At 35.4% G+C, this 16,078-nt stretch overlaps 1 protein-coding gene across 5 annotated transcripts in view; it reads left to right on the top strand.

The window, feature by feature from the left end:
• The window catches only part of DMXL2 (Dmx like 2), a 54,499-nt gene that overhangs the window by 16,247 nt on the left and 22,174 nt on the right, over positions 1–16,078 (top strand). For 4 of the 5 annotated variants that reach the window (XM_054077326.1, XM_054077324.1, XM_054077329.1 and 1 more), the window contains exons 9-22: positions 446–620; positions 1,389–1,622; positions 2,719–2,996; positions 3,183–3,876; positions 5,834–5,955; positions 6,959–7,048; positions 8,413–8,530; positions 9,262–9,381; positions 9,820–10,047; positions 10,753–12,432; positions 12,743–12,853; positions 13,640–13,809; positions 15,108–15,205; positions 15,366–15,531. In XM_054077326.1, coding sequence (XP_053933301.1) covers positions 446–620; positions 1,389–1,622; positions 2,719–2,996; positions 3,183–3,876; positions 5,834–5,955; positions 6,959–7,048; positions 8,413–8,530; positions 9,262–9,381; positions 9,820–10,047; positions 10,753–12,432; positions 12,743–12,853; positions 13,640–13,809; positions 15,108–15,205; positions 15,366–15,531 — 4,284 coding nt within the window. The remainder of the gene's footprint in view (positions 1–445; positions 621–1,388; positions 1,623–2,718; positions 2,997–3,182; positions 3,877–5,833; positions 5,956–6,958; positions 7,049–8,412; positions 8,531–9,261; positions 9,382–9,819; positions 10,048–10,752; positions 12,433–12,742; positions 12,854–13,639; positions 13,810–15,107; positions 15,206–15,365; positions 15,532–16,078) is intronic. The other variant, XM_054077328.1, reaches the window with a different exon arrangement.

The following is a 16,078-nucleotide window of genomic DNA, read 5'->3' as shown; positions in this document are numbered from 1 at the left end:
AAAAGGTGGTATTATGGGGTTTTAAATTTTAGCCTCAGTCATATCAAGTCTATTAAGTGTACAGTAAGAGAAACCTATCAATAAAAAAAACAAGAAAATGAAACAAAAAGTCCCACTCTACCACTCGTTTGTAGACTATCAGACCAAGTTTTTACTTCTTGCATATCATGAGCATTCAGCAGATAGGGAGAGTGGAACAAAGTATGCTTTGGGCTGTTGAATTAAGATATTAAAGGAACTCACAGAAGAGCTTTCTCTTTGACCAGAACTGATGTACATAAGTGTTACTAATTTCTGTTTGAAATCTATTTAAAATAGTCTTTTTGAAATTAGTCTTTAGTTCTTAGGTAGAAGGAAGTTAAAAAGCTTTAGGCTTTATGTAAGTGTGGATTTTTACATGACAGTTTTTTAGTATGTCTCAATGTATTTTTTGTAACTATGCCAGACAATTCACCATTTGAAAAATATGAGAAAAGGACAAAGGAGATCTTCAGTTCTTGTTACGTACACAGATGTGTTGCCAGATCAACAGGGTACTCATGAAGTTCAGCGTCACATTTCACATCATGCAAATGCACTTGGTCACTTCCATATAGCTGCAAGCATCAACCCTAATACAGGTGAAATACAATGGTTAATTAAACTGTAATAATATGTTTACACAAAAGGAAAAAATTAAATAGAGGGGGCTGAGATACACTTTCTTTGTTTTGCCTAATTGATTGCAAGGAATTTGTAGGAAAATTATTATTTCACAAGTCTGTCACTTGGCATAGAGTTTTATGAGACAAATGAGGCTGAATTTATTCTGAATACCTTCAGCACTTTTAAAAGCCAATTAAATTCATCTTTGCACATCAGAAAGCAAAAGAAGCCTAAATTTCAAGTCTGCTTGATGTTTGATTCTTGGATATTGGGAGGCAATGGTATATGATGAAGCTAGTATTTGCATCTTACAGAATATATAGTGAATGAGAAAAAGCTGTAACAGATTTTTTTGGCAGGAAACCAGATTTTTTTTAGAATAATTTAGAATATTTTAAACAAAGAAAAGATTAAAGTTCAATCATGCCTTACATAAACTCTGTGTGAAATAATAACACTGCAACATAAAAACATGACCAGTTAGAACTGTTGAGTAACATTTACCATTCACATAAGAATCAATGTTTATGTAAAGTTATTAATGTTAAAGTATCTTTACATTTTTTATTACAACAGTGTGTAGGAACTTGATCTACAACTTACCTTTTCTAAAAAAGTACAAATTACATTCTACCTAAAATATATGAAGTGTCTTAATTAAGAGATCTGTGTGTGTGTGTGTGTGTGTATAAAAGATGAGCAGTTTAATATGTAACTTTTTTATTTTTGAAAAATGTCCACAGATATTCCATCAGCTATGGCTGGAACAGCTTTTAATGTAGATGAAGGAAATGGAGGCTTTGTCGTTCACTGGTTAAATAATAAAGAATTTAGTTTTACATCATCTATTGAAGTATTTATGCAGCATCTAAGAAAAATTTCTGAACAACAACTTGAACAAGATTTTGATGTTGAGGTTGAAGAGGAAGAAGAATCGGAAGAAAAAGAGAGAGGTTTACCTATGAAATTAGATCACGGTTAGTAACATTGAGATAGAACAAGAATTATTTTGAAGCACATTAATGCAATAATTAATGCAATTATATAGCACAAGAATTATAAGTACGCACATTATATGACTAATCTAAAATAAATAGACATTTACAGCTGAAATTTTGGTTGTAGTAATTGTAGGCATGAAAAATTAAATTATACACTCTGTTGGAACGCAATAGTGAGATACACAGTGAAAAATAAAGGTAGCTTTTGTCTTTCATTTCTATTTTGGATATATTCCACTAAGCTATAAAATTATGATTTAGACCTGCTCCCTGTTTACCTTACCATCTGATTGTCAGTAATGACATACTAATTTATGGCACGCTTTAAGAAGGGTTGGACGTACCTCTATTTTAATGAAACTGCACTGTTTCCAGTACTGGTAATGACCAACAATCCCAGCTATAGCTGTTCACAAACAAGAGAGACATGTTTTGAAATTTACAGTGGAAATTACATATCCTACCAGAAATAATTCACGTTGCTGTGGGATTACTTGGCCCCTAAGAATGTGTAAAAATAAAAATCTGTCGATGGAAATCAGTAAGACCAGTTAGTGACACTAAACTGATGATACATGTTGTCAATTTTAATGCTTAGATTCTTAAAATTTATATTACCAATGCAGTAGTTCAGTGTGTGATCCTTTTAACTGAGCACGCAATATGTACTACTTCATCAATGATTATCAGATACCATATATTTCATGATTATCTTCTAAATACGGGGGAAAAAACCCACCACGTTAATTTAGAATGAGGATTCATCTAAAATATGTAGCTTTATATAGTTGACCAGAATAATCTTAGGCAGAGCATTGCTCTTAAGTATCTGGATTTTTACAGTTGTATTCATTATTACGTGTATTTCGTAGTTGGGAGCAATAGTCAAAGGCCAGAGCCTCATATTTTTTGTACAGACAAACCAAGGAAAGATGTTTCTACTCCCAGTTTACATGAATGTTCTTATCAGGTAGAACTCTTAGCAGATTTTAAAATATAGTGTTCTTCTGAATAGAAACTGATTGGGAAATCTTTGCAATGGATAAACCAGCACATCTAATTTCTGTTGCAGATTTGTCTATCGATAGAGAATCAGAGACAGGAACTGGTACAGGCTCTTCAGAACATGAAGATGGAGAAAGAGAGGGGAGCCCCAAAACATCTATAATAGGAGGCCCACGCATGTCTCTTCCAACGGTTTTGTTAGATCGGAAAATTGAGTTGCTTCTAACTGAATGGAACAGAAATCCAGATATGCTTTTTACAATCCATCCTATTGATGGTACCTTTCTGGTGTGGCATGTGAAATATTTAGATGAATACACTCCAGGCATCTTTCGACAAGTTCAGGTATTGTATATTTGAAATTGGTTTTTATCTATGATCTTAATCAATAAGAATTGTGCCCTTTCTTTTATATCTGAACATCAGAATGAATTCAAGTACTTCCTGTGAAACAGATAACATTTATTCACACTTAAGCTGAGTTGTTATATTCTAATTTTTTTCTTATTTCTTCTTTTTTTTTTTTTTTAGGTTTCATTTTCTTCTAGGATTCCTGTTGCATTTCCATCAGGAGATGCTAGTTCCCTTAGCAAAAATATTATGATGTATGCTTGCCCCGTCTTTGTAAAAGATAACAATAATGCTGTACAGAAGACAATGGACTTCCCAGATGAGACTGTAGAAAATAAAGGACCAAGCTTTACCCAGGACAGTGCAAATGTGAATATGATTTCTCCAATTGTAATGATGATTTCCAAACATATAGATGGCTCTCTAAATCAGTGGGCAGTTACTTTTGCTGATAAATCAGCTTTCACTACTGTGCTAACTGTATCACATAAATTTAGGTACTGCGGCCACCGTTTTCATCTCAATGATCTGGCTTGCCATTCTGTTTTACCATTACTGCTAACATCTTCTCATCATAATGCTCTGTTAACTCCTGAATCAGACAGTTCCTGGGACTCTGATAGGATAAACAGAATAATGGATCCTGTTAAACATGTGAAAGGTTCTTCTAGGCAGCAACTTAAAAATGCAGCAACCCGTACATTCCATGACCCAAATGCAATCTATAGTGAGCTGATTCTGTGGCGTGTAGACCCTATCGGACCTTTGTCATACACTGGAGGAGTATCTGAATTGGCTCGAATTAACTCTCTTCATACCTCCGCTTTCTCTAATGTAGCCTGGCTTCCAACACTTATTCCCAGCTATTGCCTTGGTGAGTATACTTAGTGTGCTTCCTTATGGAGTTAGCGCTGTGGATCATAGAATTAATTGTTAAAATAAATTGCTATTGTATTTAGAGTATATTTTTAATAACTTTTCAGCAATTCCCTTGTATTATGCAAACTGAACATTTTTATTCCATTTGAGACTAAGCTACTTCAAAATATTTCACCTGGTCCGAATGTTTTTGTAGTCACTGTGGATCAGCTGACGTGCAGTAACATCTTTGTAAGTAAGCACTCATCACTTTCACAAAGAATCATAGAATCATGGAGTGGTTTGTGTTGGAAGGGACCTTAAAGATTGTCCAGTTCCAACCCCCATGTGATAGGCAGCAACACCTCCTACTGGCTCAGGCTGCCCAAGGCCCATCCAACCTGGCCTTGAACACCTCCAGGGATGGGACAACCGCAACTTCCCTGGGCAACCAATAATAAGGCTATCCCTTTCCTTGGTACTTTAAGCAGCTTCCCTGAGTATTCTCAGTGTTGACATGGTATTAATAATGCAGGTGTTCTGCTGACTTAGAAATCTGAGTGGTTGGCCACATACAGTTGCAGGGGGCAATGGGTTGAACAGAACTTGGTATTTGGAACACTTGAACATCTGATTTGTGGAGAAAGATTTTCAGCCGAGATTTACAGTATCAAACTCTCTTAACGTGCCAGCTAAGAACTCTGCTTAAAAGATTCTGAAACAATATCAAAATTCCTCAGGCCATTAGTGGTTTACAAAAGCTCATATAGAACACAATGTCTTTGAAGAAATAGACTGTTAACTTTCCGGAACTGCAAACAACACTTTTTCAGACATCAGGCCATATGATGGATGATGTGTAGTGCCCTAGGACAATAATTCAGGTTTTGTATTTAATTTTAGGTCTTTCTATTGCAGTTAAGAAAATTGTTTCTAGAAATGTTATTGTATTCAGCCACTCAGATCCTTATTTTTGAATTATCATAAAGATGGTGGTGTAGTAGTTGTTATCTTTGTATACAGCACTGAAATGTTATTGTTGCTGTGGATGTAACATTAAGTTTTATAGTAATAATGCCAGGACATTTTCCTAGGCTAAGGTCAGCCTGACATTTGCAATAGGTGTCAAAGATGTACAACCTCAAAAATTCTAAGTGTGCTTAATACATTAATAAAATATCTTTGATCTAAGATAAATCATTTTTTCTAGTCACTTAGTAACATTCTATGCTGTCTGAATCCCACAAATAACCAGCTGCTTCCCTCTTATAATCTAAGAGCAAAAGGTGTATAAGAATAGAAAGCCGTGAGTAAAACTTGTTCTATATACTCTAGAGCAGCAAAAAAGACACTCTCACAGTTTTTCATGTATTATTCAGTACTGGAGATAGATTTCTCCCTCCACTTTTCTGTCTGCACTTTTAACTATAGGAGCGTAGAAGGGACTAGTCATAAAGGTTAATTTTATCTGAAGAGCCTAGAGAGTGTAAATAAGGAAAAACACTATTGCTAATATAGCTTTTCTGAACAGTTTACCTTAGTCTCCTACTGTAAAATTTCTCTGACAACCATGGGAAGCTAGAGTTAGCCCTCTGAGCACCTCCTTAGAGGTGACAGTGAAGAGAACCTAACCATTTTAAGGAATGGCTGCGTTCTCTTAGGTGTACTACATACTGGCTTTTGCATGTGCAAATGATGCTTGTAAACATGCATGAATTCTGCTTAGATTATTCAACTTTTATGAGGAGTTGTTATATAAATGAGAAGAAAATGAGTTATTTCAAAGTTCACATAGTGGTATTTTAATGCACACATTTGCCTAAGTTTTTTGCTTCAGTACTTTGTGAAAATTACATTAGAAACATGTAATTACATTAGAAACATTCTGATACTGTGAAATGGATTGTAATAGATGACCTGATGCCATTTAACTGCCATCTTTTTATTTAAGAAATTTTTGTGTTTGCTGTTAGGCACATACTGCAACTCCGCTAGTGCTTGCTTTGTTGCATCCGATGGCAAGAACCTGAGACTCTATCAAGCTGTTGTAGATGCACGAAAACTTCTGGATGAATTATCAGACCCTGAATCATCTGTAAGTTTTAGGTAGCAATGGTTTGAAAGTATTAACCTAATTAAGGTCACTTTTTTTCTCAGCTGTGGTTTGTCTTCATTCTGTATAAATTTTCTGCTATTCTGCACATGGGATCTTATGCATTATACCTCATATAGTTACATGTTTTGCAGCTGTCTGTAAACATTAGCAGACAGAAATGCAGCTATTGCTGCTGAAAATGGCCAGACTGAAACAAATTTTCCTTGACAAGTTTCCGCAACCTGTAGCAAGCCAGGAAAGCAAAAATATGATTTCTTTCTTTGCCTTCTCAAAAAGGGGGAGTCAAGAGCAAGTAGGTATCCACCTAAGTTACATCTATATATGAGAAAGGCCAGAGATTATGGGGTAGGAGGGAATCAGGGCATGTTATTGCAAAGGTAATACTAGCTCTTATTTTTCTCTAAAAATTTTTTCATCCTTTTTTACCTTTCTATGACTTTAAGCAAAGTAAAGCCTGACCTAGCACTGTTATTGTTTAAAAATCTTTCCCTTTTTCTACTCTTTTCTTTTATTTTGTAAGCTATTCTGCAAGATAAACCCTGTCAGTTTTCAGACGAGTCTGAGGAATCTGTTCTACAGGCAATGATTGTGAACATTCCAGCAAAAATCAATAGAGCATTCAATTTTTATATAAGCTGTACTGATTTATTTTTTACATGTTGTGACAAAACCTGAAGCTTTAAACAAAAGTGAAGCAGTATATTGCAGTTTATCACAGCACAGATACCAAGTTATGCTATGAATGGATAAATCTTTAAATAAACGACATTTAGTTTCCCTAAAAACTGATGTGCTAGCTCCATGAATAGCTGCAGGCTCACAACAGCGCAAGTGACTTGATAAAGACATTATTCATAAATGACTACAGCAAGAAGACTGTTACAGTTTATGCCAACGAGCAAAATTAAAGCATCAGTTTATAAATTACTGCCATTTCCTTCTTTCTAAGTATACCAATTCTTCTCATTTTGCTCTCTTTCAGAAACTTATCGGGGAAGTGTTTAACATTGTGAGCCAACAATCTACTGCTCGACCAGGATGCATCATTGAACTTGATGCAATAACTAACAAAGTAAATAATTGATTAACTCTTTAAGGGTATCACATAAAGGTGTTTAATAGCTTTGTTTGTTAATTTAACCTAATCTGTTGAAAAGAGGTAAAAGAGGTGACACTTCTCTATGGTGATAATGACTGCCTCAAATTTTTGTGAACGGTGAGATACCTTGAACATTTTAGACAGACAATTTTCTTTTAGCTGCTAGTAGCTCAAAGCCCATTGTTGGAGTGTAATATTTTCTACATGTAAGTCTGGTTTAGAAGAAAACTTAACCAAAAACTGATTTACAAACCATCGTAATTTAAAGGAAAAAAATAACAATCCCCCCAAACCCAAAAGACCCAAAAAGATGAACATCTAAAAAACAAACCGAAACACTAGGCCTAACTGTTCCAAATGTAGGATTCGTAGCCAAGTATGACTTCAACTTTTGTCTGTCTTCTAAGACAAATTTTTATCTGTTAATCAATACAACTATACACTTCAAACAATTAGGAGACAGTATTATTACACCTTGTTCTTACTTGCAGGTCTTTTGATCATACATGTTCCAGTGCTGTTTTCTGTTGAGAAGCAGCCTGTGAAAACAGTGTTTAACGAGTTCTTATTAGATATCTGGATGTTTTTGACATATGTAAAGAAATATTTCTCTATTTGTCAATAAAATTCCATGTCTTCTCAATATTGATCCCATAGGATCTTCAGTTTTAAGTTCAGGTTTACAAAATATTTTTCAAGAATTTTTGTAGATAAGTAGAGGGAATGTTTTCTTTCCATGTTTCTGTGAATAAAGAGTGTGTTTGCAACGTGAAAATTTTGCGACCACTGTCTTTAGAGGACATTTCCCTTGCCTGCTGAAAAGGATTTCACTGTCCACAACCTCCTTTGTAGAGAGGTGGAGGTACTGCAGAGACCTGTTGCTGTCAGTAAGGGCAGCTGTTGAGATATCAGAGACAAGGAAAATTGCAATTTATTCTCTTTTTCAGATTTCACAAGCAATTCATTACAGACAAGTCTTCCTACTGAAGAGGGATAAAAGTCTAAAAGTTTTTGCCACTTTCATTTATTCAGCACCTAAAGAAATAAATACCAATAAGATACTAATTCATCTGTCAATAACTGTGGCAAAAATGTTATTACAGAATTTGTCTGTCATGGTAGATCTCGGTGAAATTATTTGCATATACAAACAATAAGTTCTAGAATATGCTGTTCTTAATATAAGAGGAAAATGTTTCATTTTTCTGATTCATTGAAATAATTTTCAATGTTATAAAAGAAAGTGATCCTCATCGGTATATAGATTGTACTAAAGAAATTAGTAAAAAATGTTGCTACGACTGTTCTGAAAGCATAACTATTGCTTGATGTTTCAGTGTGGCTCAAACACACAGTTGCTTCATGTCTTTCAAGAGGACTTCATTTTGGGATACAAACCACATAAGGAAGAAGTGGAAGGGAAAGAAACTGAGATATTTTTCCAACCATCACAAGGTACAGCATAAAACTGACTAATATGAATGAAATAGATACCAAAATTGTTCTTAAACAATACTGAAATCTAGCCAGCATATGCTAGCTTCACTTTTTTGAGAATCTGTAGAATACAGTAAAATGCCCATTTCATGTTCTCCATATCAATTGTTGTTTCCACGGTAACAGTATTAAACAAAAACATTCTAATTTGCTTAGAGTGAAACATTGTAACTTATACAACAAAGTCCATTTTTCAAAATGCTGTATGTTATATATAAAAATGTGTACAAAATAGAAGTATTATTTTCTGCATCATTGTGTAGCTCCAGGTAATCAGGTGAGTATATCTGCCTTCCAAGTTAATACAATGGAAAGCAACTGGGGAATTTAGAAGTAGACTTTAAAAGAAAAAGAAAGAAAGCAGTCAGGTGGAAAAGTCTTTACAATCTAGCAAAATAGTTCAAAATTGCATAGCAAAGCAAATATATTAATAAATTAGATCTGCCAGTAATACTCGGGTTGTCTGTAAGTTAATCTCTTTATTGTTGTAATTTTTCTGTAACTATGAGCAAACAATGTTTACAATTGTTATTAATAGTACTGTTTATTTTTTTTCCTAATCAAGCAATTTCTTTCAAAGAGTAAAACAGATTTTTCAGTATCATTAATTTTTGGAGTGTCTTCTGTTATTAAAAATTATTTATGCTGAACGTAAACTCTATAATAGTGATAATATGTTTAAATTCCAGGGTATCGCCCACCACCTTTCTCAGAAAAGTTCTACCTAGTCGTAATTGAAAAGGATAGCAATGGCTACTCTGTGCTTCAGATGTGGCATCTTCATCTCAAATCTGTGCAAGCCTGTTTAGGTGAGTGTCTGTAATTTTCCTAGACATTTATTTTAAATTATACAAAAGGAAACTTAAAGCTTGGTGATATATTTTAAATCAAACTGTATCACCTTTGTCAAGCAGAAGCCTCAGCAAGGAATCTGGAATAATTTATCAATGCAATAGAAGCAATAAGATTCCTTACAAACATTGTTGCATTATATACCAATCACAATATAAAAACTTGTTGATAAGGTGAGTAGTGCACTGGATTCTTTATTTTAAACTATCAGTACTTCAGAATGTTATGGGTATCTTAAAGCGAATAGTCATAGCATGCAATAAAACTAACACAGCCTGCACACATCAGATAATTATTTTCTGTGTAACTTAAGCATTTAAGAATATTAATGATTCGTTCTTACTTAAGCAACTTCTGGAACACTGTTGGCATTATTTATTTATTTTTATATATAGCAAAACCGACTGAAGCTACTTCATCAGAGAATAAGCTTGGTATACCTGAGCAAAAAACTGTGGATTCTTCTCCAGATTTATCACCCGGCATAAGTCCCATTCCACGATCTTCATCAATTGCTAATCTTCAGACTGCAAGTAAACTCATTCTGAGCTCCAGGCTTGTGTACAGCCAACCTCTAGATCTTCCTATTGGTGTGGAAGTAATAAGAGCAACTCCCTCAGCAGGTAAATACATGATTGGGTTTTTTTTTTTCTATCCAGTTGGTCCTCTGATTTACCTTCTAGTATATAATTGTACTTCCTTAGCCTGTCACAGTCTGATTTACTGATACAGGGAACACAGAACTAGAAATGATCTCTTAAATTATTGCATGAATGTCAAGTTACTTTTTCATATATGTATCAAGTCCCCACACCAAAGCTGCTCCTGAAGCTTAAAGCTCTAATAGTTGGAAACTTAACTTCTAGTCTTAATTTATTAACGAACAATTTATACCCACTTGTTCATCTGCTTGCGTTCATGTGTTGGGTATATAGGGCTTTTTCTGCCTGATGCACTTACCCCTTTTTCTGTCTTTCTATGTCTCTCCTTTTACTTTTTTCCCATCCCTCTTAGGTTTCATTTTGGTAGGTTATATGAACCTAATCTTAACATCCTTAACCTCATCTGATTAAGGCTTTGTATTTCTGTTATTATTCTAACAATTCTTCTCTGAATTAGTTCAGTTCCAGCTTATCTTCTTTGAGTAGTGACCAGAACTGCAGATAATTAACAATGTTCAAGCTGTAAGACTGTTATCAGTGTTAATTCATTTGCCAGGTCATAAAGTTCTCTGTCAGGAGTTAGCCAGTGTTTTGTCTGCCTTATTCTTATAATTTAGGCATTCCAATTTATATTACTAAAACTTAATATATCTGTTCTAACTTCAGGTCACCTGAGTTCTTCATCAATATACCCAGTCTGCCTTGCACCTTATTTGATAGTAACATCATGTTCAGACAACAGAGTGCGTTTCTGGAGATGTACTGTAGAGACAGACCTAAACAGCAAAAATGAAGAAAGGGAAACATATCATTGGAGGAAATGGCCTTTAATGAATGATGAAGGAGAAGACAACAGCAGTACAGTGAGCATAGTAGGAAGGCCAGTTGCTGTTAGCTGTTCTTACACTGGACGTCTTGCAGTAGCATACAAACAACCCATACAGCATAATGGTTTTGTTTCCAAAGAATTTTCCATGCATGTTTGTATACTTGAATGTGAGTCTACAGGAGGATCAGAATGGGTTTTGGAACAGACAATTCACCTAGATGATTTAATTAAGGTTGGAAGCGTACTTGATTCAAGGGTCAGTGTAGATAGTAATTTATTTGTTTACAGTAAATCAGATACTTTTTTGAATAAAGACAAATACCTGGTGCCTAGTATCAAGCATTTGGTGCATTTGGACTGGGTATCAAAAGAAGATGGTTCACATATTTTGACAGTTGGTGTTGGTGCCAACATCTTCATGTATGGAAGACTTTCAGGAATAGTAACAGATCAAACTAGCAGCAAAGAGGGCATAGCTGTCATTACTTTACCACTAGGTGGTAGCATAAAACAAGGTATAAAGTCAAAGTGGGTGTTGCTTAGATCAATTGATTTGGTATCATCTGTAGATGGCACTCCTTCCCTGCCAGTTTCTCTGTCCTGGGTGAGAGATGGCATACTGGTAGTGGGAATGGACTGTGAAATGCATGTTTATGCCCAGTGGAAACACGCTGTCAAATTTGGCGATGGAGAAAGTGATGTTTTTACTACTGAAGACTCAGCAACACAAGATCCACTGAAAACAAGCTTGATAGCGAAGAAGACCAGTGTAATTGATGGGGCAGGTATTGTAGATGATGTTTTTGGCACTCCAACTGTAATTCAGGATGGTGGACTTTTTGAAGCTGCTCACGTTCTTTCACCTACTCTCCCTCAGTATCATCCAACCCAGTTATTAGAACTTATGGATCTGGGTAAAGTTCGCCGAGCCAAAGCTATTCTGTCACATTTAGTTAAATGTATTGCAGGAGAAGTTGCAATTGTTAAAGACGCAGAAGCTGGAGAAGGAACTGGTCCTAAACGCCACCTTTCTCGCACCATTAGTGTAAGTGGTAGTACTGCAAAGGATACCATCACAGCTGGAAAAGATGGTACTCGAGACTACACAGAGATAGACTCAATTCCTCCACTGCCACTGTATGCACTGCTTGCTGCAGATCAAGATGCCACTTATGTTTCTGAAGAAACGTCTAAAATACCTCAGGGCTCTGAAGATCATGCTAAGAGAAAAACAGAGGATCAGTACTCTGATCTGTTCCAGATTCAGCCTGTTACTACTGATGACTTTATTGACTTTGAGCCTGAAAAGAGGGAGAGTAAATCCAAAGTTATTAATCTGTCACAGTATGGTCCAACTTACTTTGGCCGAGAACATGCTAGTGTCCTTTCAAGCCACCTGATGCACTCAAGTCTACCAGGCCTCACTCGACTGGAGCAGATGTTCCTTGTAGCTTTGGCAGACACTGTGGCCACGACAAGCACTGAACTAGATGAGAACAGAGATAAGAATTACTCAGGTTAGTAGCTGACATATTACTGAATATATTGAACAACATTCTCATTCTCAGCAAACATAAACTTACTCCCTGGGTATTTTAGGATAACAAAGCTGAAAGCTAGCATCAGTTATTCAGGTTAGATACAATAAGAAAGAAAAACACTTAAATATAAATCTCTACTTATATTTCATACGTAGTGAATAACTCATAGTTCAAGTTCTCAGCAAGCAGAGAAACATACATTCCTCACACACTGCAAATAATAACTTGTATATATGCTTTATGTAGTCACCTGCATGTTCAAAAATTGCTATTTTATATTTCCCAGGAAGAGATACCTTAGATGAATGTGGCTTACGATATTTATTGGCTATGCGTTTGCACACCTGCCTTCTAACATCGCTCCCTCCTCTGTATCGGGTTCAGCTGCTTCACCAAGGTAATTTTTAGAGCAAAGGGTTTTTTTTCCATTTGATGCACTTGAGCTGACAGGACCTGGTTATGTTTGATTAATAATATTATTTTTCTACTATGTGTATATTCATTTTAGATTATATCCCTTTTATTAAGGGCATTATCTTTCAAAGGCTTAGTATCTCCTTTGCTACATGCACCACAAATAGCAAAAAAGTATAGCTCTAGAACAGAAGAAATATTCTGCCTGTTGAGTTTGAGGCATCAGTAAGATCGCCAAATAGATAACATACATTGTGTATGTATTTCATTGTGCCTGCTGGAAGAATGAAGATACTGCTTTACATAAGCATGTCTTTATTTTACTTTAAAGATTATCTTAGTATTTTTCATCATAGCAAGTTTTTTTCCCTTGCTAAATCTGAGTAAATGCTGTTATGAAATACAGGGAAGAAAAGCAGTTACCATCTAAACAGCGGACAGAAAGGTTTCTGGCCCAGAATGGGTCTGCCTCTGTGACAACACAATATTTTTCATTGGGTCTTTCACCATATAACTCCAGTACATATATGAATATGTACTGGGGAAACAAAAAGAACGGGAAGAAGCACTGAGGAGAGGACATCCCTAGTTAGCAAAATACATTTCAGCTAGTCTTTTAGCAGCTCTACTTCCAGTTGAAGAAAATAGACCTTCCTTATATCTACCTAACTCTTGGGTTGTAGATCCCGCTTTGCATATCTGACATGTTTCATTTACTTATTAACAAGTTTTAATCTTCTGAATTTCACTCTCTTGTATTGTCATTTAGGCCTTTCTACTTGCCATTTTGCATGGGCTTTTCATTCTGAAGCTGAGGAGGAGTTGATCAATATGATTCCTGCTATCCAGAAGGGAGACCCACAGTGGTCTGAATTAAGAGCTATGGGTATTGGTTGGTGGGTCAGGAATATCAACACACTCCGAAGATGCATTGAGAAGGTACTTTTTACTGTTTACAAATTATAGTTACATGCTGTTGGCTGTGCTTTAACAGATAGACACAGTGACTTTTTACATAGCAGATTGGTTTGTACTCCAGCCCAGCCAGCAGACTGTGTAACTAGTTTTTTCTACGTCAACTGATGCTGGCACTCCTCGCTTACAAATTTTGTCACTCAGGGTAAGATATAATACAATTGATTGAGGGAAAAGACATTTCTGAAGCACCTAATTTCTCCCCAACATATTAAAGATTATATTAAATATTTTAAGAATCTTGTTTTCAGATATATAAGATAGTGATAGGTAAAACAGGGAATTATGCTCTGAGTTCAGTAGTAGGTTTTATTTAAGATATAAATGTATCTTAAAATATTAGTCAATAAAAACTGTATAAAGAGTCATTTTGCATTTTTAATAATGGAGTATTATAGAACATAAAAGATCTGAACTGCAAATAAATGCAGGTTTTACTCTTCCAAAGAGTTGCGAAATTAGTGTTCTTTAGAAAAATGTACATATGTTATGTAAAACCGAAATAACACCAAGTCTCATTTGCATGCAGAGTTTTCTTTTGGGAGATCTAATAATGAATAAAAGGCAATATATTTTTGAGATAATATTTAAAACTCTTTCCCATAGGTACCAATTAGATTTAAATCCTTACTTTAGGAAGAATTTCAGCTTTCTTATAACTTCAAGTTTGACAGATTTGCAGAATTACTAGCTTTTGCTTTGAATTACTACAAATACTGCAATTGTTGAAAGTCTGTGGAACAGAAGTACTTACCAGTTTCCTAAATTTCCAAGTCATCTGTTGTAAAAATACATTTTTTAAAATGTTACCAGATAGTCAAAGAATCTAGGAGCAAAACATAATTATCCTAGTACTCTAAATCAAATGCAAGTACATCTCTGACTCCTATACAAAAAACAGTGTTCATTTAAGAACTACTTATATTAGCTTAAGTATATGTTAATAATGTATTGCAAGAGGAATTTCACCTAACAATATTGAGTTACTGTAATGTTTTTCAAGAAAAGACTTTTATTTGCACATTTGTAATGTCCCTCTGTGGTTGAGAGGAGTTATTATCTGCTGTAGGGCTGTTTTTCTGACTCAGGAACATCTACAGTGTAATGACAGCTGTCACATGAATAAAATATTCTAACAGAAATGACTGTTGCTTGGTAGAAATAATAGTCACTCACATCATCCTCCCTGATAGAGAATATGTTATTTAGCTAAAAACAGCCTTTATCTTTTCAGTAATAGTATTAGGGTTCTTTTACCACAGGTTGCAAAAGCTTCATTCCAGAGGAACAATGATGCCTTAGATGCTGCACTTTTTTACCTTGCTATGAAGAAAAAGGCAGTGGTGTGGGGACTCTTTAGGTAAGTTCTGCTGACCGTGCTTGATTAACCCTTAATTGAACCAGGAATGCAAAGCAGAACTCGTTCAAGATTAGAGTGTAATTTAAAGTGGTGTTGTTCAAGTGATTGTATGCTAAGGCTGTACAATAAGTAGTTGTCTATGTTGCATTTCTTTATGCAGGTCACAGCACGATGAAAAGATGACTGCCTTTTTCAGCCACAACTTTAGTGAAGATAGATGGCGCAAAGCTGCTTTAAAAAATGCTTTTGCTTTGTTGGGAAAACAACGCTTTGAACAATCAGCTGCATTTTTCTTGCTAGCAGGTTCACTGAAAGATGCTATAGAGGTATCCACTTTTGAAAAATTAAGTTTCAGTTTCTAATTTGAACTACGTAACTGCATCCTTGCAAGCTGTTCTCTGCTGATCTTTTCACAAATTGTGGCAGCACAAATAATGTGGTATGTCTACACATCACCCCCTTTGCCCTGCAGACATACCATTTACCTCCACACTACTGTGAAAAGCAGCTTGGAAGCCAATCTGAAGGCCAGAATAATTGTTCTGATACATCAGTCCTCAGTGGAAGCCCTCTTGGAAATACCAGTCATGACCCTCTAGCAAAACTTCCAGCACAGTTAAGTTGTAGCACTGTTCAGCCTCCAGCTATTCTGCGTGACCTATTGTTACGACAGCAAGTAAAAAAAGAAGTCAGGTTTCACTTCTGAAGCAGCACTAGGATCCCTTTTTAGTGTAGCACCGATGTTGCCTGCCACAAGGGAGCTGAGAGCCATAAGAAGGATCATAACCTAAGCAGTACATCTCAGGAGAGAATGAGCTATCCTGCCTACTTATATGCAATATGTTTGTCTTTACCTGGCATATAAAGAATTTT

The sequence above is a fragment of the Cuculus canorus genome, chromosome 12 (assembly GCF_017976375.1).
Source record: "Cuculus canorus isolate bCucCan1 chromosome 12, bCucCan1.pri, whole genome shotgun sequence".
Classification (NCBI taxonomy): Eukaryota; Metazoa; Chordata; class Aves; order Cuculiformes; family Cuculidae; genus Cuculus; species Cuculus canorus.
This window is presented reverse-complemented; position numbering and strand designations above follow the sequence as displayed.